This window comes from Gymnoscopelus microlampas, assembly GCF_963454915.1.
Source record: "Gymnoscopelus microlampas genome assembly, contig: SCAFFOLD_60, whole genome shotgun sequence".
Taxonomy (NCBI): domain Eukaryota; kingdom Metazoa; phylum Chordata; class Actinopteri; order Myctophiformes; family Myctophidae; genus Gymnoscopelus; species Gymnoscopelus microlampas.
In genome coordinates, this window is record NW_028155639.1 from 165,257 (window position 1) to 184,456 (window position 19,200).

General features: G+C 38.8%; 2 protein-coding genes across 2 annotated transcripts in view; both read left to right on the forward strand.

The window, feature by feature from the left end:
• Nucleotides 1-72, forward strand: part of LOC311041335 (nucleotide-binding oligomerization domain-containing protein 2-like) — a gene marked incomplete at its 3' end in the record, with an annotated part of 28,400 nt that extends 28,328 nt beyond the window's left edge. The window contains exon 12 of the mRNA XM_084086245.1: nt 14-72. Coding sequence (XP_083942371.1) covers nt 14-72 — 59 coding nt within the window. The remainder of the gene's footprint in view (nt 1-13) is intronic.
• A 2-nt stretch (nt 73-74) lies between these two features.
• Nucleotides 75-14,625, forward strand: LOC311041339 (neoverrucotoxin subunit beta-like). The gene is made up of 6 exons (XM_084086248.1): nt 75-210; nt 2,681-2,854; nt 3,417-3,587; nt 3,668-3,820; nt 9,918-9,967; nt 13,838-14,625. The coding sequence occupies exons 1-6, from the start codon at nt 107-109 to the stop codon at nt 14,377-14,379; spliced, it is 1,194 nt and encodes a 397-aa protein (XP_083942374.1). The 5' UTR covers nt 75-106; the 3' UTR covers nt 14,380-14,625.
• Nucleotides 14,626-19,200: the final 4,575 nt, after the last annotated feature.

Below are 19,200 nucleotides of genomic sequence, written 5' to 3' on the forward strand. Positions count from 1 at the left end.
GATGGAGATGAAGGCCCTCTCAGTAAGTCAGGGGATCCAAAATTACCTGGAGTCAGGGAAGAAACTCTCTGAGATCCAATGTTCAGCTCTGGTCAGATTGCTGCAGATGTCAGAGGAGGTTCTGGAGGTGTTGGACCTGCAGAAATACAACACATCATCGGATGGGCAAAAGACACTGGTCCCAGCTGTGAGGAACTGCACAAAGGCTCGGTTAGTATTTTTTGTCTTTTCAGAACACAAAACATATTTTTCCCATAATAGTGTATTCTAATAATATAGTATAAACTAGACCATAATAGACACATTTATCTTAAATATGTTTTAAAACAAATGGTATTTCAGTTTAATCGGAACAATATCCACTGATATATAATTATATCAGTGTTCTTTGAGGGGGTTTTACGTAATTCTGAGATACAAACGGAACCAAATGGACCCTAAGGGTTCATTTGGTTCCATGTGTACACTCTGAGTTATAGGGGTTCTTGAAATTACAAGGTTTGAGAACCACCATGTAATTAGACTCAGGTGAGGTGAAAACATATGGTGGTAACCAACATCAACTCTACACAAATATTTAGTCACCAAAAACTAACTATATCATATACACACATAATAATGCCATTAAATACAACTGATTCACATCTCTCGTGGTTTCCTAGTAAGCAGTGGCGTAGACCGACTTTATTTGCCGTGGGTTTTTGTATCAGAAGGGCCCTTAATATGGATGCATCATATGCGGCAATTTCACTGGTTTAAACTACATTTACAGTAACAGACTAAGATCTGTCTCTCGCTGGTGGCCATTGTTCAGGAAGTTTATAGCCCAGCTAGACTCTTCACATACCAGAGTATGTCTGACAGAAATTTCAGAGCTTAAGTCGACATGTAAATATGAAATAAATGCATAAACATGTATTAAAATATAAGGTTAGAGCTAGCATGTGCTAGCATTGCTAACAAAATCGTCAGATTCCATCCAAAAATTGCAAAATCGCGGTAAAATCCGCTATTTCTACCCGATCATTTTGAAAGGTATCACTAGTCTGTTGGCTTGTGTCTAATAAGAATTTCAAATATTGTAGATGTATAAACAATCATATTTTGTTAAAACTGTTGTGAAAAGGTATCTTAGTTAATAGGGGTGTGCCGATACACTAATTTCACCAAACGATATGATACGATATTTGGCTCACAACTTCGATACGATTTCGATACGATACGCACTCTTTTATTATGAAAATATATGGGGGAGAAAAAAAGCAAATGCAAACAAATAATTCTGTTTTTGCATTATTCAGACATGCAAACTTGTAACTTTTCAGCTACAAGAGCTGTTTTGAATCCAAATAGGGCAATAGTGTGACACCTGACCCGAAAAAAAACAAACATGTTGTCACATGTTTTTTTTTTTGTTTTTTTTCAAAACGATATTTTTTTCCCCAAAACGATACATAACGTCACGAAAACGTATCTCGATATAACGCGGGACGATATATCGGCACACCCCTATTAGTTAAGTCCTCCTGGTCACTGGAGCCAGCCGGTTCCAGCAGGGGGCAGTGGCAAACACTCACAAATGACCTAGTAAGTCTACTTTGGATCTGATGGATAGGGTTAGGTGCAGACCAATTGGAAACACTTGGACCCTACCTGGTCGTAGTGCCTGGTCCAGTGGTCCTGTCATTAAGAATGACTGATGCTGCTACAGCTAAATCCTTTGATCTCCGACGGCCGCAACATATTCTCCGCCTCCTCCTCTTAAACACCTTTGGTTTTGGTCAAACTGATCCCCAATTTGGGAGCAACAGGAGGTTGTTTGTTTATAATTATTCACAATGAATCTTTGGATTTGATGAGAACTCCCGTGCTCGCTAGTTTACTTTGAACTGGAGTCGCAGAATCACTTTCTGTCTTTTTCCTCGGTAGGTTTCACTGTTTTAAGATACTTGCTTAAATATGCACACTTTGCAGCTGTTGCACAGATAACTCTTGTATCCTCTCATTTTGAGCTCCTAATTATTTTTTCCCCCCAAAATCGACTCGTAAACAAGTGGTGAATGAAATCTCTTCCAGGTACAGCATGGTGGCTGGAATGGAATACAAGAACGCTTTCCCCAAAACACGCTCGCCCCGGGTCTAATGCGGCGGTCTGTCCACGAAAGGAATAGGGGCGAGTGTTGTGATTACCACCAGAATCTTGGGTTAGGGTTAACCCTATATGGGAGTCTATTTTTATGTTTATTAAAAACAAATTAATTAAACTTAAATGAATTAATGAATCCCCTCCTGGGGGGCCTCCTTGCGTGGAAGTACCGTGTATGGGTTCTCATAACCCAGCAACCCTATACAAATTACGCCACTGCTAGTAAGTCAACCACAAGAGATGTGGCTGTACAAATTATAGTCAGTATTACTAATAGTACTAATATTGACATTGATACACACACACACACACACACACACACACACACACACACACACACACACGAAACCCACACACCAAAAGGGTTACTTAATACATCATGCAAGTTTCACTCTGTTCTCTGGTTGCCTGGTCTTACTTTATGTTAATGAATGGATAACTAGATAGAATGCCTCTTAGTTATCTTCCTTGACAGTGAACATGGTCTAATTAATTGTCATAATCTCTGATTTTGCATTCAATCTTTTTGTACAGACTTGTTGGCTGTGGACTCGACAAGACACACCTTGAAGTTGTGGCTTCAGCTCTCAGCTCTAATCCTTCCCATTTGAGAGAACTAGATCTCAGTGACAACGCCTTGGACGATTCAGATCTGGAGCGACTGTGTGCTGCACTGAAGAGTCCACATTGTAAACTGGAGAAACTTAGGTCAGATTAATTTACCATAATTAGTTTGATAAGTTTTGTTTTAGTATGCATTTTATTCATTTGAGGAGTGTGAACACGTTTGATGATTGGGTATAGTGACTACAGTATGTACAGGCATACTGAGATAAATTTTAACCTTGAATATCTCTGATTACACTAGACTTTGGATGTTTTGTTTCCATCCCCTGTTTTTTTAAATACTATGTATTTTTAACATTTTTAACACTCGATGTTAAATCAATCAATCAATCACAAACTATTTTAATATCTAAGAAGATCAGAATGAAGAATGCAAATATCAATATGATAATACTTCTTTGGAAAGAGGAAAATGTTCGTGTTAGGGAGATGCAAATGCTTGTTTTGCTTCATGCAATGTCCTGCATAGGCTACGTGTGATTTTGAAAAAGTTGACAACCTATTGCCGACTCGGATGGCACACTGCATTCTTAGCATGGGCACTCACTCACTCACTCACTCACCTCACTCACCCAAGTCCTTGTTGTGTGCTAAATTTACTGTAGCACACAATCAGACATGTTGTGTTTTATTCTTCCTTTAGTTTGACTCATTGCTGGTTGTCAGAGAGATGCTGTGAGATCCTGGCCTCAGCTCTCAGCTTTATTCCCTCCCTAAGAGAATTGTGCCTCAGCTTCAACAACCTGAAGGATGCAGGACTGAAGAAGCTCTCAGATGGACTGAAGAGTCCACTTTGTCAACTGCAGACCCTGAGGTAAATAATGTGGTTTATTTGTGTGTGGATCTGTACTTGAACATCAAGTTCAGTTTGTTAAAGTCTTTATTTCTCTGCAGGTTGTCAGGCTGTGGGGTCACAGAGGAGGGCTGTTCTTCTCTGGTTTCAGCTTTGAAACTCAATCCTTCCTACCTGAAACACCTGGAGCTGAACTGCAACCATACAGGAGACTCTGGCCAGGAAATGCTATCAGTTGGATTGGAGACTGTCGAGTGAGTAGACATGGACTGTGTTCTATTGGATAATGCAGTGCTTCAATGGCTGGGCAGGTGGGCCCAGCCATTGATGAATTTGATTCCAGATTTTTAAAGAGTCAAGTATAATAGAGCTGGTTATGTAGGGTAGTAGTTTACGCTTGGCCGAATTATTAAGCAACGCAAGAAGAGAGGTAACAGCAACTGAAGCCATCTCAATCTGAAGCCAAGCTGGTCCATTTACATGCTCTGCTGATAGGTAGTTGCGCCAAAAAGACAGCGCATACAAGTTGGCTGCCCAGTAGTACAATATAAATTGCGGTAGCCCAAAGCCCCCTGCTGCCTTAGACTGACATAAATGTTTTTTTAGATATCCTCACAGATTTGTTTATCCAAATAAATGATGAAACAACAGAATTCAACTTTTTGAAATAGTAGAGAGGTATAAACACAGGTAAACAATTGAAGAGGTATAAAAATCTAGGCAGAGCGACCATCTTTATGGCATTAATACGACCAACCATGGATATGGGCAAAGTGTTCCAGAAATCAATGTTATTTTTCAACTGTTGCATCTTGAAATCACAGTTCTTCTTTAAAAGTTCCCCATGTTTACGAGTTTCAATTATGTGCTTGCTGTAGCTCAGTAAGTACAGTTTCTACCTATCAGTCAGAAGGTGGATCGAATCCCAACTTATCCAGGCTTCATTTAAATTTCTGCACAGAAATCATGACTTTATTAATTCATGCATGTCCACTTTTTAAAGACATGTTTTTACAGTATTTATTTATAATTGTGTGCTGTATATCCTAGTGAAACAGGGGCATGGTGCATGACAGAAGGCAAAAGTTTATGCTTATCAGCAAACTTAAACAGGACTGTTGTGGGGCGTCCGCCGGCCTAGCGGTCCAGGCGCATACCACATATAGGCTCAAATGCACCTGACAGTGCATCTTGGGTTCGAAAAAAAACCTGGTTGTAGTCTGCATTTTGATTTACTTGGTCTTGTCTCGGTCTCGCCCATGATTTTACTCGGTCTTGACTCAGTCTCAGACTAAGGGACTCGGGACTCTACCTCCACCGAGTCCACTCGAGTCTGTGTCACTACGAATGCATTGCCATTTTATTATACCCATATTATGAGGAGCCCATTCACATTAACATTATAAGTAAGCTGTCTGTCACTTATGGACAGCTGTCTTGTTTAGTAAGGGAGCGCATAATGTGCCCGCCAGCTCTTGTGGTTGACACACAGCGCAGCAGAACATCGGCAGCCCAACAGACACCACACTGCACCTCTGCCCTGTCCCTCTAGTTTATATTCTTTTTAAATTATTTCCACGAACAGCGCAAGCTTTCCAGGTGTTTGTTTGTGTGTGTGTTCACTGTGTTGTAGCCTGTGGTTGTTTTAATGAACAAGGTTCTCTAAAGATGATTAGAGACTAAATGTGCAAATCACTTAAATGATCTATTATGTTGTACCACATTGTGCATTATTACGCACTGGGAAACTTACCTCTTTCTGCTTTTCATCTTAAGATCCTCCGCGTTCTATTTATTTCATGCAATAAAGAATTAAGTAGGCCTACATCCACAAACGTTTTCACCATGAATATAAAAGCATCGACCTGTATTCATGAGGCAAATACTCTGTTACAAGTAAAGGCCTGTGTTCAAAATGTTACTTGAGTAAGAGAACAAAAGTTTTGGCTTCAAAATATACTTAAAGTACCAAAGGCGAAAGTACTAAATGTTTGAAAATAGATACAATACAAGCTCACAATGGTGAGCTTGTATTTTCAAATAGCCTATGTATAAAATAGGGCTAAAGTGGTTAATGTAATTATGTATAATGTCATAATTTATATCTCCAAAGTAACTAGTAACTAAACTTTTCAAACAATTGTAGCCGAGTAAAAGTACAATATTTGAGAGATGTAGTGGAGTAAAAGTATTGAAAATTGGAAATACTCCAGTAAAGTAAAAATACCTCAACATTGTAAGTAGTACAGTACTTGAGTAAATGTACTTAGTTACTTTACACCATTGATCGTATTGTTTTAATTTGAAGACGAGCCATTCATTTGAAAGGTTTCAGTCGGAAACTGTCACCAAACAGGTTAATTGTGTACGTTCAAGAAGATGTCGGCAAATTCAGCTATTGTGTGGTTTGGCTTTGTGGAACACAAAGAGTTTATTTGCAAGACTATTGCGAAGAAGAAGCATGAGCTGCAAAGTGCATGTTTTGTGGTAAAGCCCTAACAGAAATATCAGGGACAATGTCCAATTTTCCTGTCATATTTCAAGAAAACACGAAGTTGGTAGTAGTAGTTGGTTCTTGGAGACAGCATGTTTTACATTGTGAAATCTGCTTGTAGATCTGCTATTTTTAAAATATTTTAATTTGTATAACTACTGTAGCCTACTATTGTGATGATGACGTTTACATATTTTAAAACTGAAGAGGCAAACGCATATTGAATGACAGTGTGTTTAAATCGAATGTCTCACCAGTGTTTGAACATTTCAAGAAGGCACACAGGTACAGGCACTTCCTAATATCCTCCCATTAAAACCCACCCAGTCTATTCTGAGGTGAGATACCTCCATCTAGTGTCCACCACACCATCAGCTTAAGTTTAAAAATACTTTATTCATAAAGCACTTGCAAAGTGCTTTACACACAATAAATAAATAAATACAAGTATTCAAGCTTAAGGGACAAGTGAAGTAAGTTCTCATAACTGTAAACCACATTGTTTCAGAGGACACTAATAACAAATATAATATAGGGGTCCTCGCCCAGACACAGCATATTAATGAATGGATTATGTGTATCCTCCTATAATTTGACTAACCTCCGGTGTCTTGGGTGGTGTCTTGGTCTGTGCTCGATCAAACTGCGCATTCGCCACATCCAATCCAAACAACCATTCTGTGTGTGTGTGTGTGTGTGTGTGTGTGTGTGTGTGTGTGTGTGCGCGCGCACAAGCACAGACACAAGCACAGGTCAGGCAGGCAGGCTGTTGTTCCCTCGCCTGCCTCAAGCGCACACACTCAGTTAAACTTAAAGGACTTTAATTTACGTGTGTACACGTTTAGATGACAACCTTCTCTCTAGTGAAAACGTTAAAGTGCCGTTGCGTTCTCACTTTTTATTTTGCCTTTAGATGGTGACGCAACACTGATTGAAAACGCTGTAGTGCGCAACTGATCTGTTGGTTGCCATGTCGGCTTATTATAAGCGACTTTGGGCTTGTTTTTCCTGTAAAGTTGCCTGTAAATATTGGTTGTTGCGTGATGCGGGTTTTTGGGCTTTTAAAGTGTAGTTACTTTGTTGATGTTATTGTTGAAACAGTCCTCAAACATGTGCATGCCAAATTATTGTATTTCTTCGCAGACCCCCATCTGAATTAATAAATATATATGGTGAAAATAGCCAATCTACAAGCTCAGTGAGCTCGTAGATCTACTATTTAAAAAAATAAATAGTGAAATAATATTTGCTATCTATCTATCTATCTATCTATCTATCTATCTATCTATCTATCGATATAAAATATTATTTCTTTTCAAGAATTGAACTTTTTGAAAATAGCAGATCTACAAGCTCACTGTGAAAATCTTCCAGCCCACACCGTCACAGGCAAACTTACAAAGGACTTTCAAATACGGCCCCTGGACACTCACACTGGCCCTCATTTATCAACGCAGCGTATAACCGGCGTATATTTTTCCATATATTCGGCCGTACACCATCGTCGAAGTCACATTTATCAACGCATCCTACACTTCTGATCCGAGCTTACACTTGGTCCCAGCCTTGATAAATGTCACGGCTGAAACCAAGCGTCATTTAAATAACACGCCCTTAAATATTCTCAAAACGCCCCGATTTTACGACATGAAGATTGAAGAACCAGAATACGACCAAAGAAGACATCATGAAAAGCCAATAAGAAAGAGTTTCCCTCGCTCGCCACACACGCACACGCCTCTCTCTCTCTCTCACACACACACACACACACACACACACACACACACACACACACACACACACACACACACACACACACACACGCCCAGCTGTGTTTTTCATTATCGTAATCCGTACCGTAGCGGTACACAATCTTTGTCACGTGCGCGTTCGAGTTACACTAACATAAAGCAGTCATGTAGGCTATTCCCATTCCCCAGTGAGACTCGGACCGTCAGACGGGCGAGTCCCATCCCGCTCCGCATTAATGAGAGATAGCCTGGAGAGAACATTAATGAATGAAGGCTGGTGTGTGTTGGACCATGGGTTAAATGTCTGATCTCCCGGTGGCCACCTGGTGCTCTCGCAGAAGCGCCATATATTTTGAAAATAGCAGATCTACAAGCTCACAATACGTCGCTGGCTTGTGAGCTTGTAGATCTGCTATTTTCAATACAGTCAGATCTACAATCTTATCTGAATGACTGTTAAAGCAGTTTGTTTAAATTACTTTATAAAATGTTATATTTTCACAGGGATTATTTATTAGTGTAGATATACACATTAATGAGTGGATTATGTGTCTAGATGCCTGTCAGACCGTCAGACAATGGTGCTCCGCAGGTCTAGAATGGAATAAACGGGCGCAGCCAACGTCAACAACTGGTCCCGACCAGACGTGAGATTTCAGCATACCGTAGGATGAAGCCCACGTCAGGATATATTGCTAAATGCCGAAAGGTGATCTCGCCGTACGCCCATTATTTGGGCTGCACCGCGTTGATAAATGAGGGCCACTGCGCCTTAAGACATGGCTGGCGCATGGGATAACTTCTTCATACCACCAGCACGCAACATCCCACAGAAAACATTCTTTATCACGTTATACAATAAAACAACATATAACATTATTAATATAATAGATTACATTAATACGAAATGTATTATATTAAAAAAGTAATACTGCCTCATCAAAGTTGGTGTAGTGACTATATATATATATATATATATATATATATATATATATATATATATATATATATATATATATATATATATATATATATATATATATATATACACATATATATATATTGTCAGATACTTGCATGTGTCATATATGATCACCAGTTTACCCAAATCCAGCTCAAGTGGAGTTAGGAGTTTTGTCCAAACAAAGTTAGGTGTCTGAACAGCTGACAATAACTCCAATCGCTGCTGAGGGAGAGGTTTCAAATGGGGCTAAATTCCTAAAAGCTACCAATGGATCTCCAAGCTCTAAATGCATCACAACGTGTGAATTAATGCCCTGATGCTTATTATATAGGCCTACAATAATAAACAGGACTTTAAATATTACAATAACGTCTGCAAAGAGGGGTTCACAGAGTTGGAGTTCCTGTTTCTAAAACGTTGATATTTAGTATGAGTTATTGGTTGATATATTGATTCTTGTACCACACCTCCTTAAGTCCATCTGTGCTTGAAAGTAGATAGCTGATATATTGCACTTTTACCTTAGCGCTAGGTATACTCTAGGTTGCTTGTTTTTACAGGAAATGCACTTAAGACCTCTGGTGATTAGTAGTTTCGTTCCCTACCTATGTTGAATGCACTTATTGTAAGTCGCTTTGGATAAAAGCGTCTGCTAAATGACTGTAATGTAATGTAATGTAATGTAATGTGCTTATTACCAAGATGTTTTACTGTACCAATTCTTAATAGTTAAATATTGAAATAGAATCCTAATCAATTGTAATGTAAACACTACAAATGTAACAACAAATTCTAAACAACTTCTTATCAGGTAACAACTGCATATTATTGTAACTCATGTCTTGCATTACCAATGCTGGCCAAATCAATCAACTACATGGCAGAAAACACAAGCATCACACATCCCACTACCCACTACATGCCTGACCTCGCAAAAAAAAAAAAAAAAAAAAACTCCCACTGACCTGCTTTTTTGGAACCAAGGTATGGCACCTGCCCTACCTTGCCACAGCCAATTGAGTGTACATAATAATAATAATAATAATAATAATAATAATAATAATAATAATAATAATAATAATAATAGTGTCAGGTAGTGTTAGACAGTCAGGCATTGATGCATTATTTTTCTGCTTTCACAGTGTGAATCACGGAGGAGAACACTGGATTAAACCTCATCTCCTTAAAAAATGTGAGTATCTGTCTGTCTGTCTGTCTGTCTGTCTGTCTGTCTGTCTGTCTGTCTGTCTGTCTGTGTCATACACTGTTTTTATACTCTATTAGCCCCTCCCTCCTTGGATGCTGTCCTGAAAACTCTTCAGTAGAACTTCCAGGGAATTCAGAGGGTTTCTCTGCTCTTGGCCTGGTCCTTAGGGTAGGTGGATACAATAGGGACATCTGGGCATCTCGATGTAAAATGTAAAATTGGCTATTTAAGTATCTACATGTAAATGCATTTTAGTGGGCACTTTTTTACCCTTTAACAGGAATTCCCGCGAAGCTCGGGAAAAGGTCTGAAAATTCCCGGGAATTAAAATAAGCTATTTCCTGGAAAATGTTAAACCCTAGTGCACAGCGCACGTCCCTGAGCAACATATCATTCATATGTATCCGTAATCCACACATGTATGTTTATAAATACCTTGTGTCAGTTTAGTTATATCACCAGCAGATCAAAGAATACGATTTGAAACACAAGTCAGACGTTTTGACTGAACGAACTGGCTGTGCGAGTCCCTCTCTCCAACAGCATGGTGATTAATCATTAACCCACAGGATTTAATGTTGTTCATAAAATGGAAACTTGGATGGTGTTTTTTGCAACATAGTAGCGCCTTTGTGCCAAAAGAGAAAGTGTTTTGGACACAATTTTGTATTTATTTTTTTGCTGCTGAGTGCTCGCTTGTGTGTTGACATGAGGTGCCATGTTTTCATTTGCTTAATAGTCAGTGTGCTGTGACACCACATCACAATTCAATATTTCCAACTGATTTGATTGTCCATTGGCTAGAAATAACAACCTTTATTAGTTCTTCTTCTGCTTTGGAAATATTAATAATATATTATAATGATCATTAGACTCAGAGCAGCTCCCAGACTTCCTCCCCAGTCAGATTTGGGAGTTTGAATGAATGTAGAATTAAGTGCAGGATGTCATTTGTAAATAGATGTGACGGGAATTCATTTAACTTTTTTTGAATATTTAAATTAAAAAGAAGAACCTCTCTCTCACACTTATGCCAGTGATCACCCTCCTCTGTGTCAATGTTGGCACCGTGCCTAAGGTTGCCCAGCCCTGCTCTATATTATATTATAATTATATACACACATACACACACACACACACACACACACACACACACACACACACACACACTCTAACTGCTATAATATATGGAGAGTCTAGAGCCAGGTAGTAGGCTGACTCTTTTTTCCCCTTTTTTTTCCATCCATCCACAAATTCATTAATTCATTTGGTTCACTTTGTGTTTGTCTCTCGCTTTAAAGAAAGTCTGTCTGTCTGTCTGTCTGCCTCTCTCTCTCTCTCTCTCTCTCTCTCTCTCTCTCTCTCTCTCTCTCTCTCTCTCTCTCTCTCTCTCTCTCTCTCTCTCTCTCTCTCTCTCTCACACCGGGTCCCTCAGGGCTCTGTCCTTGGCACACTCCTTTTCCCTCTACACCAAATCTGTTAGCCGAAAATAGCCGATCTACAAGCTCACAACGTGTAGCATTGTAACATGTTGTGAGCTTGAAGATCTGCTATTTTAGTATTATTATTACAGAATAGGGTGACTAGGGTTCAAGTGGTTAATTAAAGCTGTCATCTGGAACTGATTTTAATTCATAAAACATTTTTTTTCTATTTTTTTTTTCTATATTAAACAGATAATATAAGATCAAAAATATAAGATAATAATCAGATCTACAAGCTCACAACCACAAATAATTCCTCAAAAAACCTTCTTTGAACCATTAACCACTTAAACCCCTGCATCTCAATGTTGACATGTCCTAATACGTGAACATTCATCAAAAATAGCAGATCTACAAGCTCACAACACAGAGCTAGTAGCAGTGGTGGAAAAAGTACTCAATTTGTTTACTTAAGTAAAAGTATCAAAACTTCAATGTAGAAATACTCTGTTACAAGTTAACCCTTTAAGACCTGAAGCATCTATGTCACTTTTTGATTTGGCCTAAAAAAAAAGGCATTATTTTACACTTTGGCTATTCAAAAATAGCAGATATACAAGCTCATAGCGCGGCACCGAGTGCCGCGCTATGAGCTTGTAGATCTGCTATTTTTGAAAAATCGTGAAAAATGTGTGCAAATCTTTGAATATTTATGTTTTAAAGCAGACCTTTTTAACTAAATTCTTTGCTTCTGGGGGTCCGTGGAACTAAATATCTTGAGATGGGGGTCCGCGGTATAATACATATCACTTTGGGGGTCCTTGACATGAAAAAGATTGAGCACCACTGATATAGAAACATACGTTTATCAGATTGCTGTTGGGATTTAGAAGACATTTGTAGAATCAGCTTCAGGTCTTAATGGGTTAAAGTCTGGCATTAAACATTTACTTGAGTAAAAGTACAAAAGTATTGGCATCAAAATGTACTTAAAGAATCAAAAGTAAAAGTGCTCTGGGAGACAGCGGTCGATGAAGGGTTAATGGTTAATGGTTAATTAGTGGTTAATGGTTCTTTATAGCATTGGTTCTCAAAGTGGGGTCCGGGGACCCCCAGGGGTCCTTGGGGGGTTCCAGGGGGTCCCCAGCAAAATGTTTCATTCAGCATCACAATCATTTCAACCACTTTATACATGTTTTAAATGTTGGCTGTTTACATATAGCAGATCTACCGGTCGATGAAGGGTTAAAGTGGTTAATGGTTCTTTATAGCATTGGTTCTCAAAGTGGGGTCTTTGAGATCTACAAGCTCACAGCGCATCACTTCATGCCGCGCTGCGAGCTTGTAGATCTGCTATTTTAGATAAGTTTTGAAAAATATTGAAAATGTTTGGAAAGAAGTTGAATAATAGTGATAGTTTTTAACATAAATCTTCTCTTCTGGGGGTCCCTGGCACAACACATTTTCAGATGGGGGTCCACAGAAAAATACATATAAATGTGGGGGTCCTTGACTCTAAAAGCTAGAATTACTGCTTTATAGAAGCATTTAAATAGTTAAATAATGATTTGTTAAAGAACGTTTCTTCTACGGCCTCAACAACCAGTTTCACTGTGTGTGTGTGTGTGTGTGTGTGTGTGTGTGTGTGTGTGTGTGTGTGTGTGTGTGTGTGTGACTGTTTGTGTGTGTGAGAGTGTGTGTGTGTGTGTGTGTCTGTGACTGTCTGTGTGTGTGTGTGTGTGTGTGTGTGTGTGTGCGTGTGTGCGTGTGTGCGTGTGTGTCTGTGTGTCTGTGTGTCTGTGTGTCTGTGTGACTGTGTGTGTGTGTGTGTGTGTGTGTGTGTGTGTGTGTGTGTTTTTATCGGCCTCAGGTCTTAATGGGTTAATAAGAAAAAGCAGATCTACAAGCTCAAGCTTTTAGATCTGCTATTTTCAAAATATTTTAATACATTTGAAAACTTGTGACATTCTGCATAATGAGTACTTTTTACTTTAGTACTTTAAGTTTATTTTGATATCAATACTTTTGTACTTTTACTTTACGTGAGTACTCTTTCCACCACTGGTGTGTGTTTGTGTGTCTGTGTCTTCCTACTTTTGTACTTTAAGTATATTTTGATACCAATACTTTTGTACTTTAAGTATATTTTGATACCAATACATTTGTACTTTTACTTAAGTAAAAAATGTGAGTACTTGTTCCACCACTGGTATGTGTTTGTGTGCGTGTGCATGTGCATGTGCGTGTGCGTGTGTGTGTGTGTGTGTGTGTGTGTGTGTGTGTGTGTGTGTGTGTGTGTGTGTGTGTGTGTGTGTGTGTGTGTGTGTGTGTGTGCGTGCGTGCGTGCGTGCGTGCGTGCGTGCGTGCGTGCGTGTGTGTGTGACTCAGTGAATGATGTGTTTAATGTTTACTGTGTTGTTTTTCTCATCAGATTATCATCCTCTCACACTGGACACAAACACAACAAACAGAAGACTCTCTCTGTCTGAGAACAACAGGAAGGTGACACGTGACAGACAGGTTCATCAGTATCCTCCTCATCCTGACAGGTTTGATGGACAGTATGTGACACAGGTTCTGTGTTCAGAGGGTCTGACTGGACACTGTTACTGGGAGGTAGAGTGGGAGGGTTATGTTTCTATAGCAGTGACTGACAGAGGAATCAGCAGGAAAGGAAAGGGTGATGACTGTAGGCTTGGATTCAATGACATGTCCTGGTGTCTGCTCTGTAAAGGAGAACAGCGCAGTGTCATACACAATAGTAAGGAGACTCTCCTCCCTGTCAGTCCCTCTAAAGGCTCTAACAGAGTAGCAGTGTATCTAGACTGTTCTGCTGGAACTCTGTCATTCTATAAAATATCAGAGGACATTCTGATACACCTGTACACCTTCAGGGACACATTCACTGAACCTCTCTATGCTGGGTTCTATGTTAACCTCTTCTCCTCAGTGTTTCTGTGTGAGCAGAGATAGAGTCTCTATGTGAGGGTGACATCAGGTCGTCATGGTTACTCAACATGTCTGAGTGAGTCCAGGTTGTCATGGATACCACGAGTACTTCAATCAGTAAATCAGTGTTTCTCAAACATTTTCACGTCGAGGACCCCCATATGAACATATTCTGTTCCAGGGACCCCCATATGAACATAGTCTGTTCCAGGGACCCCCATAGGCCGAGATATTTTTTTTAACATCACATTTTAACCCATTAACCCACATTTTAACCCATTAAGCATCTGTGTCACTTTTTAGATTTCTTTACGCTATTCAAAAATAGCAGATCTACAAGCTCATAGCGCGGCACCGAGTGCCGCGCTATGAGCTTGTAGATCTGCTATTTTTGTGAAATCATGAAAATTTGTGCAAATCTTTAAATATATATTAGAGGTGGGCATAGATTAATTTTTTTAATCTAGATTAATCTATCAGCAATCCTGGAGTTAATCTAGATTAATCTAGATTAAAATGGCTCATTTGAAGTCTGCCGAAGGCATTCAAAATGTGTGTTCTAGGGATGCACCGATGGGATTTTGGCCGATATCGATATCCGATATGATATATTGCTGTTATGACCGATAACCGATATAACCGATGTCGATATGATCGATAAAAAAAACAGTTTTATCCAGTCTGAAAAACATGTGTAAACACTGCATTTGAAAAGGCAATCCCTGTTTATTCCAAATTATTTTATATTATCATCTGGATAATCCCCAGAGCAAAAAACATATGTGTCAACTGCAAAAAGTACCAGTGACAGCAGCTTAGAAAGAAACTTGGCAAATATCAATTGATATTGAATAATTGAATAAAAAGTTTGGGCCCCAATACTGACCCCTGGGAGACGCCCAAATGATTTGAGCTGTATTTGCCCAGCTTCACAAACTGTTGACGTCTGTCCAAATAACTTGTTTTAATCCATCCATACTTTAATCCAGTCTACTGCAATGCCTCTAATACCAATTTTCTCCAGTTTGTTTATTAATATGGTGTGATAGATAGTGTCAAAAGCTTTTTTGGGGTAAATTAATATTCCAATTGCAACTGTGATTCTTTCAATGGATTCCATCAATGCCTGAGATGTTGATCTGTTAGTTCTAAAACCATATTGACTCTCTGAGAGTACGCTACATTACATTTTTCCAAAAAAGAATCTAGTCTGCTATCGAAAAGTTTCTCCAGTAGGCCTATCATTGAAAATTGTGAACAATTGGTTCCATTTGGACACTGAATTTACAGACCCATAAGCCATAAGGGTCCATTTGGTTTGTACACTCCGAGTTACAGACCCATATAAGGACCCACTTTTAGAACCACTGTCCTACACTCTGTGTGTGTGTGTGTGTGTGTGTGTGTGTGTGTGTGTGTGTGTGTGTGTGTGTGTGTGTGCGTGCGTGTGCACCCGCACGCTTAATAGCATACATGTGTTTGTTGTTGTTAGCATGTAGCACTCATTAGCATGCTCACGCAACAAGTATTACCAAACAGCGCCCAACTACTGCTATGTTTGTTCATCAACACGGTAGCGGAGGCTCTGCTTTTGTCCAATGACCACTTTAATAAGCTTCGCTGAGCTTACACACCTGAAGCAAATGAATTAACGAGTGGAGCAACACTCCTCCTCTCTCTGTCTGAGTGAAATGAATGAGAGGCAGTGCGCACGTCTGGCCATGTGAAACCCGACACCTATTCCCCCCCCCCCCCCCCCCACACACACACACACACACACACACACACACACAGACACAGATAATTCTACATCAGCTAATGTTTTGGCTCCCAGACCGAACTTTGAGAATAGATTAACGGCGGTAATTTTTTTTATCGCACGATAAGAGTCCGCGTTAACTTAGCCCGTTAACGGCGTTAACGGCCCGGCCTTAATATATATATTTTTATTTTATTGTATTATTTAGAAATCTTTTTTTTTTTATCGGCCTCAGGTCTTAAAGGACGACTTCACCCATTTCCAAACTCTCTTCATATAATAGGCCCTCACTAATGTCCATGATAAAATGTTTTTAAAAAAATCTACTTGGTCTGTGTCTCATAGGAGGACTGTGGACAGTCCAGAAACCCGTCTACCAGTGACATCATCATTAGGCAGGATTTTTTTTTCCCAACAAGATTTAAAACATTTTATTTAGATGTTTATTAACGTGAGAACAATGGCTTCTTTTATTGCATTGCAACTTTCCAGGAATACAAAGCCTGCAGTTTCTATCAGCTTGGATTCCCCATCGATGATGTCACTGGTAGACGGGTTTCTGAACTGTCCACAGCTCTCCTCTGAGACACAGACTGAGTAGGAAAACATGGTACCGTTTTATCATGAGCATTAGTGTTTATATTATATGAATATAGGTCGAAAATGGGTGAAGTCGTCCTTTAATGGGTTCATAAGAAAAACTGCCCCTGGGGGTCCCCAGACCACACTTTGAGAAACACTGATCTAGACACTGTTTCTCAACATCAGGTCCGGGGTCCACTAGGGGTCCATATGGACTCTTACAGCAGTGGTTCTCAAACCTGTTCAAGTCAAGGACCCCCAGATTAATATGTATTTGGGCTGCGGACCCCCATCTGAAAATGTGTTGTGTCAGGGACCCCCATCTGAAAACGTGTTATGTCAGGGACCCTCATCTGAAAATATGTTGTGTCAGGGACCCCCATCTGAAAACGTGTTGTGTCAGGGACCCCCATCTGAAAACGTGTTGTGCCAGGGACCCCCATCTGAAAATGAGTTGTGTCAGGGACCCCCATCTGAAAATGTGTTGTACCAGGGACCCCCAGAGGAGAAGATTTATGTTTACCAGAAAAATCTAAATTATTCAAAATGTTCCAAACATTTTCAATACTTTTCTTTTTTCAAAAACAGCAGATCTACAAGCTCACAGCGCGGCACTTTATAATGTTATGCGTTGGCTGTTTTTGTGTAGCCAACGCATAACATTATAAAGTGGTTCAAATGATTGTGATGCTGTTAACTACTTTAGCTGCCCCTGGAATCAGATTACATCAGAGTAGATTACATTAGATTAGATTACATTAGATTAGACAGCGCTGCACAAACCTCCACAGATGTATAAATATGTATCATACATAGTGATGATGTAAATATCAGTGTCATACGTGTGTCTCTCATGTAGAAACACACTCATGTATTTGATATAAATATGTATCATAAACAGTGATGATGTAAATATCAGTGTCATACGTGTAGAAACACACTCATGTATTTGATATAAATATGTATCATAAATAGTGATGATGTAAATATCAGGGTCATACGTGTAGAAACACACTCATGTATTTGATATAAATATGTATCATAAATAGTGATGATGTAAATATCAGTGTCATACATGTGTGTCTCATGTAGAAACACACTCATGTATTTGATATAAATATGGATCATAAATAGTGATGATGTAAATATCAGTGTCATACGTGTAGAAACACACTCATGTATTTGATATAAATATGGATCATAAATAGTGATGATGTAAATATCAGGGTCATACGTGTAGAAACACACTCATGTATTTCATGTCTATTCGACACAACAGAATGAGGAACAGAGTGTATTTGACTCTGGATTCAAACATCCACTAAATGCATTCATTCATCAATGAAGTCAAATCATTCATTGTTTATCTATTGATTCATTATTAGATCATTGTTTCATTGTGTTGTTTTCATTCCATATTATTCTCATTCTTCATAATGTTTCATTGCATGTGTTATTGTGCCATCATTAAAGATGACATCATCTTCTCAGAGAGAGAGAGATTAAGGTCATTTGTAGAATAAACTGTAATTGTTTAATAAATGTTTTGAAAGTCTGTCGTTGTTCCTGTGTATTAATATTATTAGGACATTATTTCTGTTTGTAGTGGTGGAAAGTAACTAAGTACATTTACTCAAGTACTGCATTTTCTTTTACTTTACTGGAGTATATCCAATTTATTTTTTACAATTTTACTTCTACTCCACTACATCTCAAAGGCAGATATTTTTACTCCACTACAATTATTTGAACACTTTAGTTACTAGTTACTTTGTAGATTTTTTGTATTATAACAAAACCACTTCAGACACACACATATATATATATATATATATATATATATATATATATATATATATATATATATATATATATATATATATATATATATATATATATATATACTTCCACAATTTGAAAGTAGCAGATCTACAAGCTCACAACGCGTGGCTTTGTGACGTGTTGTGAGCTGGTAGATCTGCTATTTTCAAAGGATTTTTATTCATTGTATACATTTGAAAAGGGGACATTCTGCATAATGAGTACTTTTACTTTTGGTACTTTAAGTGCATTTTGATGCCAATACTTTTGTACTTTTACTCAAGTACATTTTGAATACCGAACGTGTACTTGTAACAGAGTATGTCTACGACACGGTATTGACACTTTTACTTGAGTAAAACATGTGAGTACTTTTTCCATCACTGGGCAAATATTGTGCTTTTACTCCTTAAACCATCTAGCTCTGTACTTGGTCTGCTCTTTTTTGGGGCGGTGTAGCCGCCCCCTATAAGTGGGTTTTGGACACTGACCAAAAAATGTATGTACCCCCTAACCCTTCCATTGTTAATGCAAATCGATACTTTTTTCATATCAGCCAATCACATTACAGCTAGTGTCATCACCACTAAGTGTAATGTGATTGGCTGACTTGGCAAATTCAGGACTGTGATTGGCTAGCGAAACACATGACACATGTGCAGCCCTATGAATAGCAGTAAGGA